This window comes from Vidua chalybeata, chromosome 1 (assembly GCF_026979565.1).
Source record: "Vidua chalybeata isolate OUT-0048 chromosome 1, bVidCha1 merged haplotype, whole genome shotgun sequence".
In the NCBI taxonomy this organism is placed as follows: domain Eukaryota; kingdom Metazoa; phylum Chordata; class Aves; order Passeriformes; family Viduidae; genus Vidua; species Vidua chalybeata.
The window spans coordinates 33,447,918-33,466,973 of NC_071530.1; the positions used below are offsets into that span (position 1 = coordinate 33,447,918).

At 35.9% G+C, this 19,056-nt stretch overlaps 1 protein-coding gene across 1 annotated transcript in view; it reads right to left on the reverse strand.

Moving 5' to 3' along the window:
- Positions 1-926: 926 nt before the first annotated feature.
- SKAP2 (src kinase associated phosphoprotein 2) overlaps positions 927-19,056 on the reverse strand; it is a 119,302-nt gene continuing 101,172 nt past the window's right edge. Inside the window, exons 11-13 of the mRNA XM_053957474.1 lie at positions 13,355-13,467; positions 3,753-3,854; positions 927-3,340 (exon numbers count right to left, since the gene is read on the reverse strand). Coding sequence (XP_053813449.1) covers positions 3,762-3,854; positions 13,355-13,467 — 206 coding nt within the window. The 3' untranslated portion in view covers positions 927-3,340; positions 3,753-3,761. The remainder of the gene's footprint in view (positions 3,341-3,752; positions 3,855-13,354; positions 13,468-19,056) is intronic.

The following is a 19,056-nucleotide window of genomic DNA, read 5'->3' on the forward strand; positions in this document are numbered from 1 at the left end:
TCTACCTGGGTACTTTCACCACATATTAATATTTTACAGCTTCCCACTGAACTTTATTCAGCCAGGATTCTAATTTATACCCACAACTTCATTTTGCTTTACCTGAGATAGAAAAATGGATTTCTATCATGTGGCTTAGAGAAATAAGGGCTGTTCTTTTGTTTGGTTCACCTTATGCAAATAATTGCATCTCTTTCAGAAAGAGGACAAAGAGTATTCAGCGAAAAAAGCCCTTTGAAATTGTATTGCCTGTTCTTGAGTTACTGTTTGAGATCCTGATGCAAAAGCAAGTGAATTCAATAGCTTCTCCGTTTCAACAGTCTTTGGATCAGCTTCTAGTTCCTTCTAATACTGTGTCATACTCAGTCTGCAGAGTCAAAAAAAGGGAAAGAAGTTTATGCATTTAGCTTTGAATTTAGAATGGAGTCTTAGCATTCACTTTCAGCTTAATTCCAGCCACAGAAAGTTTTTATCCTTACTAGGGGAGCAAAAGGTAAGCTGAGCCATATCACTTCTCTAATCTTATCCACACATCTTTCTGGTAGAAGAACCAGTGCATGCACTGCCATCAGTACATGTAATTAGTGGCAGTATGCACAAAGAGGTATATCCTAACAAGATGCTGCAAAAATATGTGAACCAGTTAACCGTATACAGAAGCACATGAAAAGATACTACAGAGTGGCATGATTATATCCGGGTGCCTCTGCTATAAAAAGCATTTGTATTACCCTTACTTCTCTGAATAAATTCAAATGACAGCCCCATTTCATTTCTTCATTCAGTCTGGAGGCCAGATGGCATTAGAATCATTTACTTCACCTTGTTGTGCTTAATTACTACAATCAACACACTATTTTCCAAATTAATCATAACAAAGTAATTTCATTAGTAACACAGCAGGCTGTTGAATTATTAGCATCATAACAGTTTGCAAACAATTAAACTTTATTTGAACCTTAAAAATTTGCAGAGTAGAACATTATTATAAGATCTAATGACAGTACCATACAAATCCAGAACACAGCAAATAATCAAGTAAAACGCTGTACAATGTGAGAGCTACAATCACCTTTTAAAAATCTGCTCTCTCACCATTCACAGAAAGACAAGCACAGTCTAAGTGAACAAAGAAAATTAAGCCATTGTCATCTTCTACCTGAGTTAAGTTGTATTAACTGAGACTTCCTTATCCAAAAAAGGTTATGGAATTCACACAGATTTAAAGTAAATCATTCATCCGTGGTCCATCGCTGTTTTTTTTTTTTCTGAGACATTACCAGTGAATTTCAGGACATCTTCCACGTTTTGAATTTAAGGCAGTTTATTTACTCTCCCCTAGCAATAAGTATTAAAAAGGGGGAAGCCCTAAAAGAGAACTACAGACAAAAGCCACTCGATGTCTCTGGTTGTCACTACCCAGGAGAGGCCGCGCCGGGCAGCTCTGCCCCTCATCGCTTGGGTAAGGACTCCCTCTCCTGGAAAAACAGCAGAAACGGCGCGGGACGGCACGGAGGGGGAAGGGGACAGCGACGGCACCGGGATCCGCCTCCGCCCGTCCCACGAAAATCTGCTGCCACCCAGCGCCGCGGCCGCGCAGCGCACGGGCCGGGGCCGCCCCCGCGCCGCGCCCGCAGCGAGCGCCGAGCGGACGCACCGCGGCTCAGGAGGTGGGGGAGGGTTTATTCCCTAAAAAGTACATGGTGCTGCTGGTGGGATTCGGAATTCTGTAATTAATAAAAAGCCATTTCGGTGGGCAGATTTATGGCGCTGCCATGTTAACAAGGGAGAAGGAGCGTTTCCAGCCCCGCTGTTAACGCTTTACATTCTGTACACAATCCACCAGTACACTTGACAAATTAAAGTAGTAAAAGATCTGAAGACTATAATCTATCATTTTAATGCTTCGCTGATAACACGCAGAATCAATTCCAATGACTATCTCTTTAAAAAATTACAACAAAACTCGGTCCCGTTTGACGCCTATTAGAATTCAGTGTACCGGCAAGTACCATACGTTAGCTAACACAGAGCACAACAGCTTAGTTTACTGAAAGGATCCAAATTCCGAGTTCAGACTAACGTTTCCTTTTAACCCACGTGTTCGCGGGGTCTGCCTGAAGCACAAACAGCACAAGCAACTACACAGGGACCTGCACAGGCTCAGCAACTCACAGGCTGGCCTGACCTGCCTCGTTGGCAGATTAAGGGTCTCACAAATCAACTGTCTGGGAGGACCCAAAAAGTTGATCTTGCATGCTAATGGTAAAGTACATCTCCAAAAGAAGAGTATGTAAAGTATTAAGTCTGACTTGCCCGACCACTTGTCCTCAAGTGGTAGTATTTTAGTGTACTTTTTTATGTTTCAATCAATGTTTTTGATTAGCCACAAAGTCCTGGCTATGAGACAAGAATGCAGGTAGCTGATGCTAATCCACACAGGGTGAAGATGAAGATCTCTGTTGCATAACCTATATCAGAATTCCATATACCAGCAAGGTATCCAGATTTGACCCTGCAAAAGTATCTGTAAGGTACAGATAAAATATTTCACACTACCACGGACAAAAATATTTTTACCTGCAATTTAGCTTGTGTTGACTTAGCAAAAATTGTAGGGTTTAATATATTTTCACAAATTTACATAGAATTACCATGTCCAAGTCAAAATGGTACCAGGACCAGTATTACCACATAGGCCCATTTATTACACCAGCAAAAGAATCAAATCTTCATTGTGTGTCAACAAAATAGTAATTAACAATACAATACTAAATATATGAGAAAAATAAATCATTGGCTAAAGCATAACTTAAAAACATCTGGAAACAGAATACTCTGTTTCCAAGACTTGAAATATTATACATAATTTTCCCTCTCCCACTTTCTGATGAAACTGCACAAGCTGTACAGTGAGCATTTAAAGGTTAATGCATGCATTAATTGACTAATAGTTTACCCTCAAAGCTCTGCTTAATTTTTCTGAATCTGCAGAACAGGAAAAGATAGGAAAATTCCCTGAGAGAACACAAACCTACAGCTATACAGAGTGCTGCTAACATGTTAAAAAAAGAGCAACAGGCACTATATGTCTGCTTGTGCCCCATATGTTAATTACTATCTATTAATTTCCTAGCATTACAATTCTATAAAAAGTGGCTTAAAAGAACATTTCCATAAAGTTATGATCAATTACAGTTTATAATGTTTAATATACACGAGGCAACGAACTGACTACATTCGCTAAAACCGCAAAACATGTACAGCAGAATCTTCTTCCAGAGGCTGGGTCTGTAAACTGCAGCTGCACACCACTCTTCATTTCAAGTGCAGATTTCTCCTGATTAGTGAGAGGGAAGTTGAAAGTTCATCATTAACCAAAAAACCTCAAACATGCATATCAAACCCTGTTCAAATATCCATCCCCTTCCACAGTTTTCTGCACAGGCAGAAGATATATACATATTACTAAAGTAACAAAACTAAATAGAAACAACATCAATTTTATTTTTAAAAAAATATGGAAAAAGGAACATAGTTATTAAATATATAATCTTTTGTACTCTGTGGTTTAATATTTCTTATAGAACCCCAGAAAAAAAAAAAGTACTTTAATTGAACCTTCAATATATTTTGCCATAATCTTTATGTTAACAGGACTCCTACAAAGGTTCCAGGAAAGACATACTTATGAAACAGAGAACAAGGGAACATATAAGCCATTACAGAAGATTGGATTAAAATGTACTTACCCAGGCCTCTCAAATATCATACATCTCCATTATGTAGGCTTTAGGCACCAAGCCAATGGTTCCCTTCATTTCTCCTACCCACCAGCCAAATCTATTGTACTCCTAATTGAAAACAATACGCAGTATTAACCTTTAGTCTGATATAAATGCAATAGAGTTTTGTATGCAACTCCTTATGGATGTTTTCTCTTATATACAGTTATAATAATTTCAACTGAAAATTAAAACATTTTATCTTTTTGTTATAGGCATTCACATGCAGTTATGCAAAGGCAGAAGGTAAATTTTAAAAAGGCCAGGCATACTCAAGAAAATGTCTTAATTATGGCCACGCTTCTATAACACCTACTAAAAATAGCCGAGCTCCTTATCCTCTGTTCATCAAAAATACAAAAACCTTGTCTTTGTAACTAAAATCTAATAGCACAACATTGACACATAACAATCAACAGTGATTATTTTAATATCACAAACTAAACTCTAAGAAACTTACCATCAACTTATTTTAAAAACAACTTCACTCAAATGTGAAGGGAACACTATATATCTAATACATAATATCTTTCTATGGACAAAGTCTACTATTGCTTTAGGCTTGCAGAAAATTCTACAGCAGATCTCATATTCCTGACAGATGACTAATGTACTCGTGTTTCAAATATGTTTAGGCTTAGTGAGATAAATATGAAACAAAATGAATTATAATCATTTAAAGAAATAATATCTTCCAAAAGCAGTACTAAGTAAGAGTATTGTGGTATTGTGGTATATAATTATTGTAAAAATAAAATAATGTAATACTGATATGTAATTATTGTATATTGTACCATATAATTTACTTTTTTCCTATGAGATATTTTAAGATCAATCCTAACAGTGGTTCAATAAATTGTAACAGATGGAATTGCACATACACATATATTGAGTTACAAATGAAGCATTATTAAAACAGAGACCATACTCAAAACTGAATTATTAGCAAGATAGAAATTATTTTGGAACAAATATGCAAAATGCAAAATACACAGATATCTCTGATAAGCAGCATCTGCTTCCTGCTACACTGCTCTTCTGATGAGAAGAGGAAAAGGCTCTAGAATTTTGAATTACTGATCCTACTGAGATGAAGCTACTGTTTTGAACTGCAGGTAAAGTTTTTTGGCTATAAATAGCCAAGTGGAGCTTAAGGGTTAATGGCGTTTCATTAGAGCCTGAGCTATAATGATTTTCTGCTGGCATATTTAGCCTGGTCAAGAGTTCTCTGGGGTCCTATGAGGTGCTTAGTGTACTTAGCTCTCTCTGTGCTTAACTATGATGGCCCGCTTTCATGGGCGCTATTTTCTTGGCCTATTTTTTTTTTTTTTTTTTTTTTTTTTTTTTTTTTTAGTGCTTTTTTAGTGCAGTTTTGTATTTTCTGATTGTGGAAGGGTGAACATTAGTCTTCAATTAAACATCTTCTTCCTTCGCTTAACAATGATTTGGTAATGTAAAAGATTCTATCCTGCTATGCATGAAATACTGCAGTAAGTGTGATTTAAAGGAAATCCACTTTAAAAACAGCAGGAAAACCTTCATTTATTATGTGAACATGCAAACAAGAAAGCTGCAAAAATAATTCCACCTTCTTCCCCCTTCCACTGCAAAGCAGACTGTTGGGGATGGGTTTGGTCTTGAAAGTCTAGAGGTATCTGAACCTGATCTTCAGTACACACTGCTCTCCACAGAAGTTAATAACCTTTCCCATGAGGCTTCACATTACACCCCAAATCCTTAAAGGCGAAACAATACCCTGACACTGAGGTTATAATATTCCAGATCAGCCTGTTTAAAAATCTATACTTTATCTCACAATACACTGTTTAAATATACAAACTAGATTTCAAGACTGAAGTGGGAAATTGCTGAAAGGAGCAGCACTCACGTATACTACTGGAATCTCAGCAATAAATCTCTCCAAGAGAAAGCAACAAAAGATTTTAAGCTGTTACACGGAATTCGCACAGTGACTGACAAGAGTGATTAAGCAAGTTTTGCTAGACATCAGCCAAAAAAACAAACAATACATGAAATGAGGGAAGTGGCTCAGTTAAGCAGTCATTAAACTGCATATGACAAATGGCACAGAAAAAGCCTGTGGATTACATTATCCATTGAAAATGTTCCACTTAGCAACACTACATGGACTTAGAAACAATTGTTTTTAAAGACACAATTCAGATAGCTCAAATTAAAATTAAAAGCATGCTGCTGTTTTGAAAACTTTCTGGGTTTTACTACTTACTAATATACCACTTACTGCTCTGGCACGAAGCTAAGTGAGAAGATGAAATGAATGTTGATGTAACAGACTAGTAAACTAATTTAAGGATTCACTGAAACCATTATACCATACAGACAATATTGCAACACAGAAGTCTTTACATTACTATTCTTTGCATGGGTCTCAAGAGCAAGATGAATCCCAATTAAACTATCTGCAGTCTATAGAAGTCTGAACAAAAATATAATGCAGATGCCTGACTACCAAGAACATAAAACCTTAATATCTGGTTTTAGAATAATTAGATAGCACTCCCTTTTAAACTGATTAAAATACAGACATTTCTCTTTAAAACTCGTAACCCCTCCTTCCTATCCTCAATAACATGGAAAGAGTGCTTAACTAGCGAGGCAGATAAGCAGCCCCCCTAGTCCTTTCTTGAAGGCACACATAAAATCCAAATTGATATATTGTTTCTATCAATGTTATCAATTATAAACTCCTCTGCAGCAATATAATTTCATTAATACACTGCTGTTGTGAGGTCCATATGTCTATCACTCCTGCTTAAGATGTGTAGAATAAAAGTCTGCAGTCCACATTTGTGGAAAATAAGGATAATAATATACAGAAGGATACACTGAATACAGTTAGGGGTTTTATAAGAATAAAAAAAAAGTTGGGAAACACTGTGCTTTTGCAAGCAGCAGCTTCAGATCTCAGGTACCACTGGGTTTACCATCTGGTATCCCTCACTGCATTCAGCTCTTAATATCACTGCTAACATAGGCAAGCAACTATACTTCAGAAGGACTGATAAAATAATGAAGAGTCCTTTAATCTACAGGAAACCATTGTAGTCAATTTATAAGAAATATTGCATCCCTTTGTAGGATGTGTAATTATTTTCTATTAATCATGTGCTATAAAGCTACATTATGTGGTTATTCTGTTATCACTAGAAAGAGGCCTGCAGTCAGCTCCTGACAATGTTAGGTAATTACTAACACAAAGCTTCTTTCTCCTTATGTAGAAACGCTATCAAGATCCAGAGGTGCTGTGATGCTCGCTGTATGAAAATAACTCTCCAAAGAAATTCAATAACTGCAAAATGAATTGCTCCAAGGCAAATAGAGGGATAGGGAGAGGGGGGCAGGGCCAGATCCAGCTGCCCTGCAATGAGGAGAATGCACAAGTGTGCAGCCACGCTCTGCCATGTGACAGGGAGCACATGTGCCATACCAGGCAATGTTAGCAGGGCCAGGGGGAGGAGGGGGCCACCACAACTCCCCCCCTCGGAAGACAAGCACCAGGGCAATGGAATATATTATGCCAAATAATATGAAACAACAACCTTAACAAATGACCAAATGCTTTCTAAGCAATTTCTGCATTTCCACTGTTGTAGAGTGGATTATTTTTTTCCCCAGCAGAAATTTATTAACCAAAGTGAAGTAATTTCACAGGGCAGGAAGGAACAGGTTAAATTTAACATTTAACATGCTGGCAAAACACTCTGTACAGCATGCTAGATAGTGGGGGGTAAAAGTCCCATCAGGCTCCTTAAATGCTCTCAGTGGAACACACTATGAGCAAATGCTTCTCCCTGTCCCCATCCCACCCATTTCACTGCACTGATGTCTAGGTACCCATGACTTCATAAGACACTGATCATAAAACCTTTTATACTTAGGGAAAATGCAATAGCTAGAATACACTACCTGTTTTCTACGGATATTGTTTAAATCCAAGATTTTAGTCCTCTACAGAAGAGAATTTTGATATTTTGACATACAAAAAGAGAAAAATTTTATACTTGAGGATTTCCAAAGCAGTTGCTACCTTTAGAACAGTTCCTCTGCCTATATGAGATTCTCCAGATGCTTTGCACCATATAAACTTCTACTGACTTCAGCAAAAGTTGAGAACGTCTAGTTCTTGTGCAATTAGTCTCCATTGTTGAATACATATGGTTTGTTTTTTCGTGTTTGTGGGGTGGGTTTTTTTATTTGTTTGGTTTTAAAAAAGAGTTGCTGAAAAATATCATTGTGTTTCAATGCCTTGAAGAAAAAAATGGAGTTGTATTTAAAAAAAAAAACACAACCAAAGTATGTGAATTCAAGATTTTTCTCCTTCCTTCTTCCAGTGGCACTGTGAGTAATACTAATTCATGGGCTGAATACCTGCAAACTTTAAAACTAAAAAGCAAAATGTATCTATAGCCTTGTTTGGGGTTAAAATAAGTAACCTCTACTATCAAGCTAAATATATGTCAGAAGCAGGGATACATTTCTTGCAAAGAACATTCTAGGGTGCAATTTTAGCAAGATAATATTTTGGAACATCTCCAATTCATCCAGGAGATTCATACTAACTAAAAAGTTTTAAAACTTCCTTTGATATAATTGTTGAATGATACAGTATCAACCAGGGAGCAGTTTTGGCACAGAACAGCATTTTCTCTAAAAGCAGAGAATGACAAATGTCTTAAATAACTGAATGAGACTTCTTCGCAGGTAGTAGAGTTGTTTTAAGACAGCAATAAAATGGTCATCTTTAAAAATATAAGCACTAAATTTATTGTATGGTTGCATTATTAGGTTTTATTTCCACAATGACATGAGAGAAATATACAGCAAATAAAAATTTCCAATATAAATCACAGTAAGCAGACTGAGTTCTGAACCAAAACTGCCTCCAGAAAACACCCTGGAACAATAGGACGGCCACTTTATTTTCCATTAGATGACACGTGGCCAACTTTTCTTCTAATCTGATAGGTAAAGGTTTACATATTATCATATTATCAGTATGCTAAACAACAAAGCTAGAGTCACTTGGCATTAGTTCTAACCAAACTTCTGTTTAAAGGCTTTCATTATTGGACACTGTATGTCTTTAGACATATACTTATTGTTCTCCCATCCCCACCCATAAAGATCAAAACCAAACAAGCCAGGAAAGGGGTAATGTACAACTGAGTATTGCATTTTAGTTTTGATCAGAAGCATCCCACTGAAGTGAATCTCCCAAAGCTCCCACCTTCCCCCCATTGGCTCCCTTTGCATAGCCTCACAGCACACACCCTACATTTATTTCAGACGAAGCTAAAATGGAAGATGTACTTTAACATACTCCAACCATTAATGTGTTCTCATTCCATAAAACCAGACTATCCAACAGCTTTGAAAAAGCATGATGTGAACACCAGGGCTCAAGCACTAAGTGTTTCACTCTGCAAATCTGCTCCTAGTTGTACTCCCTATTTGCTAGAGGAGCCATAGGCAGTATGGCCATGGAATAGAAATTACGGATCTCAGTATGATCAGCCAGAAAACAACCTGGAAAAATAAAGTACTCAGGATTTTAGTGTGTCTTTCATATCTTTTAGACAAAATACTGAATAAATATATTTCATTAAGGTTATACAGATAGTGAACAAAATGTTCACAATGATTCTGAAATAGCTGCATGGTTAAGTTGTACTTTTATTTCATAAGCAGTAACCTGAGCTGTGGAGATTCTTTGGTTTTTTACTAGGCAAAAAATATAGGTTGAGATGTGAGCATTTTAACATTTATTGTATTGAAAGAACAAAAATCTGCCACACATGAAACCTACAACCACTGAATATAGGGTAATCTAAGCACCAAGTTAACACACTACTTTAATGAGAAATTCTGGAGCAAAAGGTTGTCATAGATGACGTTTCCATGAATCACAAATACCAGATTGAGGAGCACTGGTGTGCAATGAAATAATAACAAGGAGAATTCCAGTTTAAGATATAATTTCTGATTTTGAAGTATTTGCTATTTTAATACAAATATAAATAAGAAGTATATTAAATTAGTTCAATGTGAATAAATGTCAGTAAGTCTACTAAGCAGGTTCCCACTAACAGATTAAGGTAAATTTTCACTATTACTTGCATTTGGCTGATGAAACTGGAACTTCATAACACAAAGCACACACCTAAAGCAAATGAACAAGTAATGCAAGTGTTGCACTTGCATAAATTGTGCATACAAAACTTAGGAAAAAAATATAACTACCTCTATCCATAGTTATCATTGTTTCTGGAAATTGATTTCTTGAGTAGAGCTATGGAAGATTTATAAAAATGACTGCTATACTATGGTCTGTTTTCCCATTTATCACATGGGCTTGAAAGCAAAGGCAAGCCCATAAATGGGCAGGAGTTAAGAACAATCATCCTTTTAGAAAACAGGACTACAAAGTATTGCATTTCTAATAGTTAATATTAACTAAGAAATGTTATTAACAAGTCTCTTTATCAGTACAGCTATATTTTTTCATTACAAAATGGAATAAGGGTATATAGCTTTCTGAAAGTTCACATCATTCACAGCATAAGTGATAAAATCCACTTAAATATTCAATAATATTATAAATTAAAATATTAGTAATAGCATGAGTATATCTGTAAAGATACATTTATCAATTAATCTGAAACGTTAACTATGTTTTTAAATAAAGTTAACAAGTACTATTGTGACAGTTCTGTTAATTCTGCTCAGATTTTTGAGCAGACTCAACTTTTGAGGGAAACTTGATAGAAAAACCTAGAAAGAAGTTGTGAGGCTTTGGGGATTTTTTGTAAAAGCCCACAGGACTGCTGCCACACAAAACCCACAACTGACATAAATATTCAGAAAATAGCTTAAATAGTTTTTGAATACACCTTTAAAACAAGAAAAGCATGCTTTTCTACAGTAACTACACTTGTCGAGCATAGGTATCTCTGTTGTCAGAGTATGAGCTCATGCTCATTGCAATAACACTGAGTTTTGATACTCATTTAAAAGCAAATTCTGGGGATTTGTCTTTGCATAATACTTAGCTATTTTAGGAAGTAAACACTGCCAAACTGCTCATTTGTCTAAAAGACATTTACCTAGAAACTTACATGTAACATACTGCTCCTCTTGCTTTATTTAAATTCTATAAATGCCCAAATTTGCTAAACTAGTTCATAATTACTTCTGTTATACTAATGATCTCATTTCTTGGAAACAAATAGTGCTTTCTTTCCCCCTAATTTCTATACAGGTAGGAGAAAGGCTGGTAAAAATATATTGCTTTGGCATAACTGTTGCTGGGAGAGATGAATATCTATCGTATCACGTTCATCAGAGCAGGCTATACCATTTATATTTCGCTGTAAAACAAAGAACTATTACATGTTGCACAAATATGCTCGATATTTTGTTAATGCTTCACCCTTCCTACTACAACATGGCTATACCCGTACTTACTTCCTTATCAGCAAAATGTGATTTTCAAGAGTAATGTTCCTGGCTGACATATGATAGAAAGGCAATAAAGCCACAGCTAGGTTCAGCTGAAGCTGAATTTATGACACCATTTTGGATGCATACACATCTCCCCCCTGTCAGTACCTGCATCTCTCATTTTCAACCACTAGATGGTGTGAAAAAATAAAAAAATTGCCTAGGATTCCTGCCGACTGCCACAAAATCCAAGTATTAATGTAGTGGATTAGGAAATATTTTAGAAAAAAAGTCTTGACCCACTTCGGGACGGTTAGGCTCACTTTTCCTTTGGTTGTATTTTCACTTAACAGACAAAGAGCTCATAAATGATTAGACCTTGAAACTGAATCAAGTGGAGGGTTAAGACAGATAATTCTCTGGCACTTTCCCCTCCAAGGACCCTAAATTCCAAGCTGACAGTAGTGGCCAACACTCATTTTTCTGAAAAAGCTGTAACAATCTTTAAGCGAAACAGGGCTGAATTTTCTGGGCTGTATTTTCGAGTAGAAATCATTCCAACAGAGAGAGGCTCTATATATCTGGAGCAGCAGCAAGCCTTCTTCAAGGACCGATTATGGATTAATCACAGCATGGCAACAGGACTGTTGATATACAGAGGACAGCTTAAGCTACTGTTTTTCTATTTTGCTCCATTTTTTAAATTAAGTTTCTCTCTCTTTTGGGGAAGGAGTAGCAAACAATTTTTTTCACCTACAAGCTGAAGATTAAGATTTTATAGTCGCCATAATGTACCCGAAGAGCACAACCCACAAAGAGGCCAAACTCATACAGTGGAATCCATTCACTCATGGGTTTTTTGGGGGGGGGGGAGCGAGAGGGGGAAGAGGTGGTTATTTTAAATTAGTCCAATTCTTCAATGCTGAATAACTGCTTGAAAGTTTGCCCAATACACAAGCTTTATTCAGCCTTTAGTAATGCAATTCAGTTATTAGTTTAAGTGACAATGAAATACCTCAAAAGACATAGATGGTCAAATTAATAGTAGTAATACATCTTCTATATTTTTATATAGGACTATCCTTCTATCCATAAATCTTAAATTTATTTAAAACAGAAGCTGTTACATTTATTATCCAGAAATGTAGTTAAAGGTATCACAGAAGATTTAAAGCAATTGTGACAAAACTTAATTTGAAACTAGGACAAATAGATGCCTTTATCTTTCATGCACCTACTTGTGTATTTCAGTGACTTACAATGTTTTTTGTACTAATTACACTGAACAGCAATTACATAGACACATATTTTATATATTTTTTTTTCATTGAGAACTTTAAAAGCTCAGCTTTTTTTTTTTTCTAGTATGTGGGGAAAACAAACTTCCTTTGATTAATTGTTCAGAATGGACATGAGATATATATGGACCATGAGATATATATTTTAACAGAGATTTTGGTTTTGCTGGGGATGTCAAGGAAAAATCTGAAAATTAACCAACATTAACATAGAATAAAACTTCATGCCTCTTCTGTTTAGTGCCAATTCAGATGAGAGAAATTATATTTCTCATTTGCTTTGCAAACAGAAATGTAGTTTAAAAAAAGCCCAGATCTGTCAGTGCAAACAAATTTGGAATCTGAGCTCTCAGAACAATAACAATATACATACAAAGATGAAAGCATAGTTCAAAAAAACAAACCATATTCTGTAGCAAGATCCCAAAAAAGTCAGAATCAGCAGAGTCAGGAATATAAAACAGGAAACAAAAAACATAACATACAAGATAACTTAAAATTCTACAAGGTTAACTTCTATAAGCAGAAAGTACATTGTCTCCTGTTAAGTCAGTTAACAAATGGTAGCCAAGATCTAACACGTAAATAAACATGCTTTAAAGTTAATTCCTGTTACATGGCTAATTGTGATTATAGTTCATTTGACAAAATAATTAATTGCAGTGACTATCTGATTGCAGACAAAGGATCTGAAAGGGAGTGCCAATTTCCCCCCACAGAACTGTGGGAATGTGCCCTTGTGCCATGGCTCTCTTTTTACAACCATGTAGCCCCAGTAGTGTCTCATACCTTGCTGATAATGTAGATAACGTCACCACGTTTAAATGTCAACTCATCAGTTTCATCTCCTGTGCAGTCCCACAAACCTTGATAGAAATTGGCATAATCGGTATTTTCACTATCTGCAAAGAAAACAGCACCCAATTACAGAACAACCAAGACTGAGGATAACTGAAGTTACTCTTTAAGTCTTCAAATAGTACAAAGCAATTTGTTAGCACACATTTCTTATTCCTCTTTTCAGAAACAGCTCCTTCCTGCTATGAAAGCAAGTGAAAAATAAGTTTAATGTGCAAGCCCTTCACTGGCAAGTTGCATCACTGAGAGACATGTAGCTACAGGTTTTCAAAGCATTTTTCAAAGCTGCAACTTAAAGTAGCTCTTTTTCCTCTGCCAGTATATTTCTAGCAAGCCATATATGTATCCCAACTTGAAACTGATAAAACTGCTAGAATATAATTAATAACGATCAGTGAAAGGAAGCTAAAGTATTTTGTGATACACTCCCCCTCTCTCTCCTGTTCCAACAAAATTAAATAGCTTCTCTGAGAATCTCTGAGATAATCCTTGATTCTTCCTTCTGAAATATTGGAGAACTTGGAAACTGTTGCTGAAGCTGCATTTCAAAAATATTTGTGTCAGCTCCAGTTTAGGACATTAAGCCCTGGCTAAACGTGCAACTACACTACAGTCATAAACTCATCCTTCTAACAGCATAAGCACAATGGATGTGCTGTGTTCAAGCTGCCATACAGACCATTAACTGATTGATTATTTAGCACTCTTTGCTCTGTAATACGGCAATAACACAGTAATAAATGCTTTGTCATACATTTACAATACAGAGTACATCTATTGAAACACAGTGCTCACACACAGTTAAATACACTGGGTGCTTCTGTTGCACTGCAAACTATTTCCTGTTTTTAATTCCATGAGAATGGAGTGTGATGAGTTAATGCAAAAAGAATGTAAGCAATACCACTAAGATGACCAGTTACATTATGTATACACTAACCAGACAGAATGTATATGTACTAATAATTTACATCACTGGAAAGCTATCTTCTAATTCTGATAACATAAATATCACTGAACTGGCTGGATCAAGGCTGTCATCTTAGTTTTGTTATATGATCCTTGAACTGCAGGCTTGCTGGTTATTCCAACATGAACCAGTTACATTTGCATGTCATTAGCACTCTACACCATTATTTATAGTTTACAATTTAACCATGATTGGTTCATTTTATTACCAAAAAAATCCTGCTAAAATATCGAGTATCAGGAGATAGAAAGCATCGCACTATAAAAGAATAGTGGTATTCAACTTATGTTCTTCTCTATTTTGGCAAATACTTCGATTTGAATTTTAATATTCTCTGTATGAGCAAGAAGAGCTTGTTTCCTCTTTCTCCATTTCAGCCTGTGTTCTGTGCTATCTTGTTTGAGTGGCAATACTGTCATAAGGCTAAACATTCACAGCCTTCAATTCAAAGCTTCTATGTCAGTTATCCAGCATTTAATTTTCCATAAACCGGTGATTAGGAGGTACAACTTGCTATGTAGCACTAGGGGGCGTTCTGGCTGCTAGGGCCCAAAATCTTCTGTCGTCACCCCAAAAGCAACAATTAATACCCATATGAAAGCTCACAATCATTCAGAAATATGAGATTTGGTTATTTAAAAATGCACAGACATTTTAACATGAAGGCATAATCAGTTTGAAATGTAGCACCTCCAAATTTTGGCCCTTCCTATTTTTCACCTCATTATTCACCAATTTAGCATTAGACAATTATAAACAGTAATACAGGTTAACACAAAATTAATTTGTGACAAATATTAAATCAGAATCTCTCCTTGGTCATTTCTTACTGTACTGATCACAGTTCCCAACTCTGTGTCATAAACAATAACGTAAGTCCACATGAGGAAAAAAAATAAAAGAATTATTTTGGTATATCCCACCTCTCAACTCTTTCATAAATTGGCTTATTGATTTTTTTTTTAAACACATTACTCAGGACTTTTACTTAAGAACATCACTGAAAGAAATCATGACTTTTCACACTGACCTTTACCACTTTGAGCTCTGCTCTTACCTTTATGTGCCTGAAGTAACTCCTGTTAACACTAAAGTGAGTTGCAACAGAAGAGACCCAACAGTGGGTAAGGCATGTCTCTCCTTTTATGTTCATCATGAGCATTTAATTATGTTTTAAAGTCGAAAGCAAGTCAATTAATAATGTGAACACACTGGAAAGATGCATTTTAAAACAAGCTTATTGCAACAGAAGATACTGACCAAAGACTAACCATGTCTCTGTACCCTCATTTGTGAATTCAACATAAGATAGGGTTGTTTAAATCAGAGAGCCACATTTTTCAGAAAAATATATATCGGTATTCAAGGAGCACAGAAACAAAAAACATGGAAAGAAAGTGGCAGTGTAAGTTTGTGAACAACTATGCTGGTCTTTCAAGAAGTGTTAATTTCAAATCTGAAATCCCCTCTCATGCCCATCAGCACAAGTTTCTCCAAATTCTATAAGGGTAACTATCTTACATAAAAGACAGTTGTAGATGTAACTTCAGACTTTATACACCTAAAGTGAAAAGGGCTTCATAAAATGATTCATAGTGCTTACAAACATAGGTGTAGAATGAAGAGAAAAAAAAAGGCTACAAAAACTTCTACAAAACACACGCCCACTCATTCTTACTTTGGTCCCATTCAGTTTGAGAAGACCTTGACAAATTTCCTTTTTTTGCCTCTGAAGAATGGTATAAAACAAAACCAGGAGGTCTGAGTAAAGGAATTTGGTATTTATATGGCAGTGAAATAATGTGAAGCTTCTTAAACACATGTAGTACCTGAAAACAGATGGATTTAGCTTCAAGAACTTATATGCTCATTACAGTTCAAATGGTATTGATTTGCTGGTGTTACTCTGTTACAATTACACTGTTTTCTCAAACACTTCAAAATATCGCGTGCCTTAAAAATACTAGGACAACATAATTGCTAAACTGAAGTGTGTTGTGTTTTGAAGGTATGGTCACTTGGCCACAAATACAAATAAGACACAATAAAAAAGCACTAAGTGTGTAGCTGAGGGCAGAAAGCAGTTTGATTTTACCTACCCACTGCTTTGAAGAGTACCAATCCCAAGAAGTGGGTGAGTAGGATTTTGGAAAGGTTGTTTCTCCAGAAAATATTTCTTCTATTTCAGGACAGCTACCTGGATGAAATCTACTATCCAATAGTTATCAACAGCTGCTATCCAATAGTTATCAATACTCTTCCAAAAAGAATTCCTCATGGTTTACTTCAGCCATCTCTGCTTTTCTAGTAATGGTAGTAGGAACAGTGGATATTTTTGTTCAATATTCAGATGGAAACACCTCAGAGTTATTTTGACAGATCAAAAGCCAGTGTCTGCCAGCCTCTCTGACAGTAGTCTTAAACTGCTTATTTCACTGAAAAATACTGGTATCTGACAATACATGCTTGAAGAAAGAAAGGTGAACAGTTAAGGTAAAAAAAAAAAAAAAATCCGAAAAATATATCACTCAAGCATGCATCTCAAATACTAGAATATTTAAAACTTAGGAATGCCCATGAATTGCTCAAGGGGGAAAAATTATAATAATATTCTAACAACCACAATAGACAGTAAAGAAGAACCAAACCACACCACAACTTGAAAAACAGATTAATAGTACATATTTTGGAGGGATTTAAGTGTGCTGTCCCACTGCAGCCTAAGGCAATCTACCTGCAGGGTGTTTAATTTCTGCCCCTACATTGTGACGATTTTTGCTATTCCCATTTCTGAGCACAAACCTGACAGAACACTAAACTGACCAAAATAAAAGCAGGAATTACAACCTAAATATGAAAATGCACTACATAAAACATTAGGATAAATGTGATTGTGCCTGATTTCTCTCAGTCATCCATTTTAACACTGATGGCATGTAAGTTAGCAAACCCTACTATGGTAGTGATTTAGAGTCAGTAGTTTTATTATTTGCTTGCACATTCCCTGTGAAATGAAGGAATACAGGGGAATGTTTTCCATTCACAACTGTGGCCCACTACCTAGTATATTAAACAGCTTGCCATTCTAACTCATGTTCCTCAAGTCTTGGTAAGATTTTTTTAGAAATTAATAGTGTCAGATTTGAAGATTATTTAACAACATTTGAAAAAGACATACTGTAGCCCCTTTTGGTAATGATGTGCTCAATATTTACCAAAGTGGATGCTTAAAGATGGAGGTACAGCTGAAGTTCAAAATTAATGCTACCAGAATGAGTGTCTTACACAAGTGATCTAGACTCTTGTTTTTGCGTCTCAATCACTGAACAAGACAAACCCCATTAATGAATCCAGTTTTTTGTTCTGATTATGTCCTAAACTTCAGAAAATGCCTGTTACTTACTTGCCCTTTATCCCACAGGCCAGAAAAGTTACAAAAGAAGGGCAAGACAACTGTAGGATATTTATTTGGACTCAAATTCTAATCTGTTCAAAGATGTTTGGTTTAATCTTTCTCACTTCCCTTCTTCTGTTCCTTAGTTATCCTAAAATCAACATATTTACACTGATAAAGAAAAAAAAAAAAGACACTTACTGAAATAGTGATTGTGGAAATTATAATGGGTAGACAGTCGTAACAAAAAAGACCCAGTAAGCCATATTATATAACTCAGGCTCTTCAGTGCTTTAGTATTTTTAAATTCCTAGCAATTAATGCAAAGCTATCCAGCAGCAAGAGTCAGCACCAAGTAGAACAGACTAAAAAAAACTTGAGTCTGAAAGTTAATTGAAGTAGAAATATGTTAGGGCAAGAAAAGAGTACGAAAAAACAAAGAAAATTTTTTTGCACTAATCAGCTTGAGCTCACGGACAATTTGCACAATATTTTCTGTGAGTTTGGGTTTAGTAAAGCTAGGTAATAAATTAAACTTAAGAATGTATGCACTGTTTGTGTTGAAAATCATAAAATACTCTCAAGTTATGTCAGGTGTTTATGATGTGATGCCTATCAGAAATACTCATGTCAACTCAGCCCTAAAAGTCAAACAAATTTACAGTGTTAAATAGTGAACTATGTAAGATCAGATCACAAAACTATTGCTTGAAATGAACCTGACATCTGGGGGGAACTGCTATGGTATTTTCAACAACATTACACAAATGCTAATAAGACTGATAAGGCTGTTCTCATAACAATTAAATTTTTTCCAAAATGCAGATGCTAAGGTTTTGGTTTTTTAAAAGTATGACCAATTAGAACTTCAGGAAGGTACATTAGGGGAAAAAAATGCTGTTGGCAACTTTATAATTGGATTGACCCCATGCTCCATTATGACAATACACTTATAATTACAGTAATGTCTAAATGAGTACTAAATATTAAGGTTGTAATGAGTCATGTTGTTTTACACATGTTTTTAGCAGAGCACAATGCTAACAGCATCTGATGGCTTGGCTCTTGTTTCCTTTCCAAGAAAAGCAACCCAAAACTCCTCACAGCAACCTGTTCCTGCTTTCCTGTATGGGTCAGGAAATCAGGCCTCTGTTTCCTCTCCACATGTTGCAACAGGAACAGCACTGCAGAGCTACTTCCTAAAGGAACTCTTCTTGCCCACCCCTTCCTTGACAGCCCTGAAAGAATTATGTGTATTATATACAATGG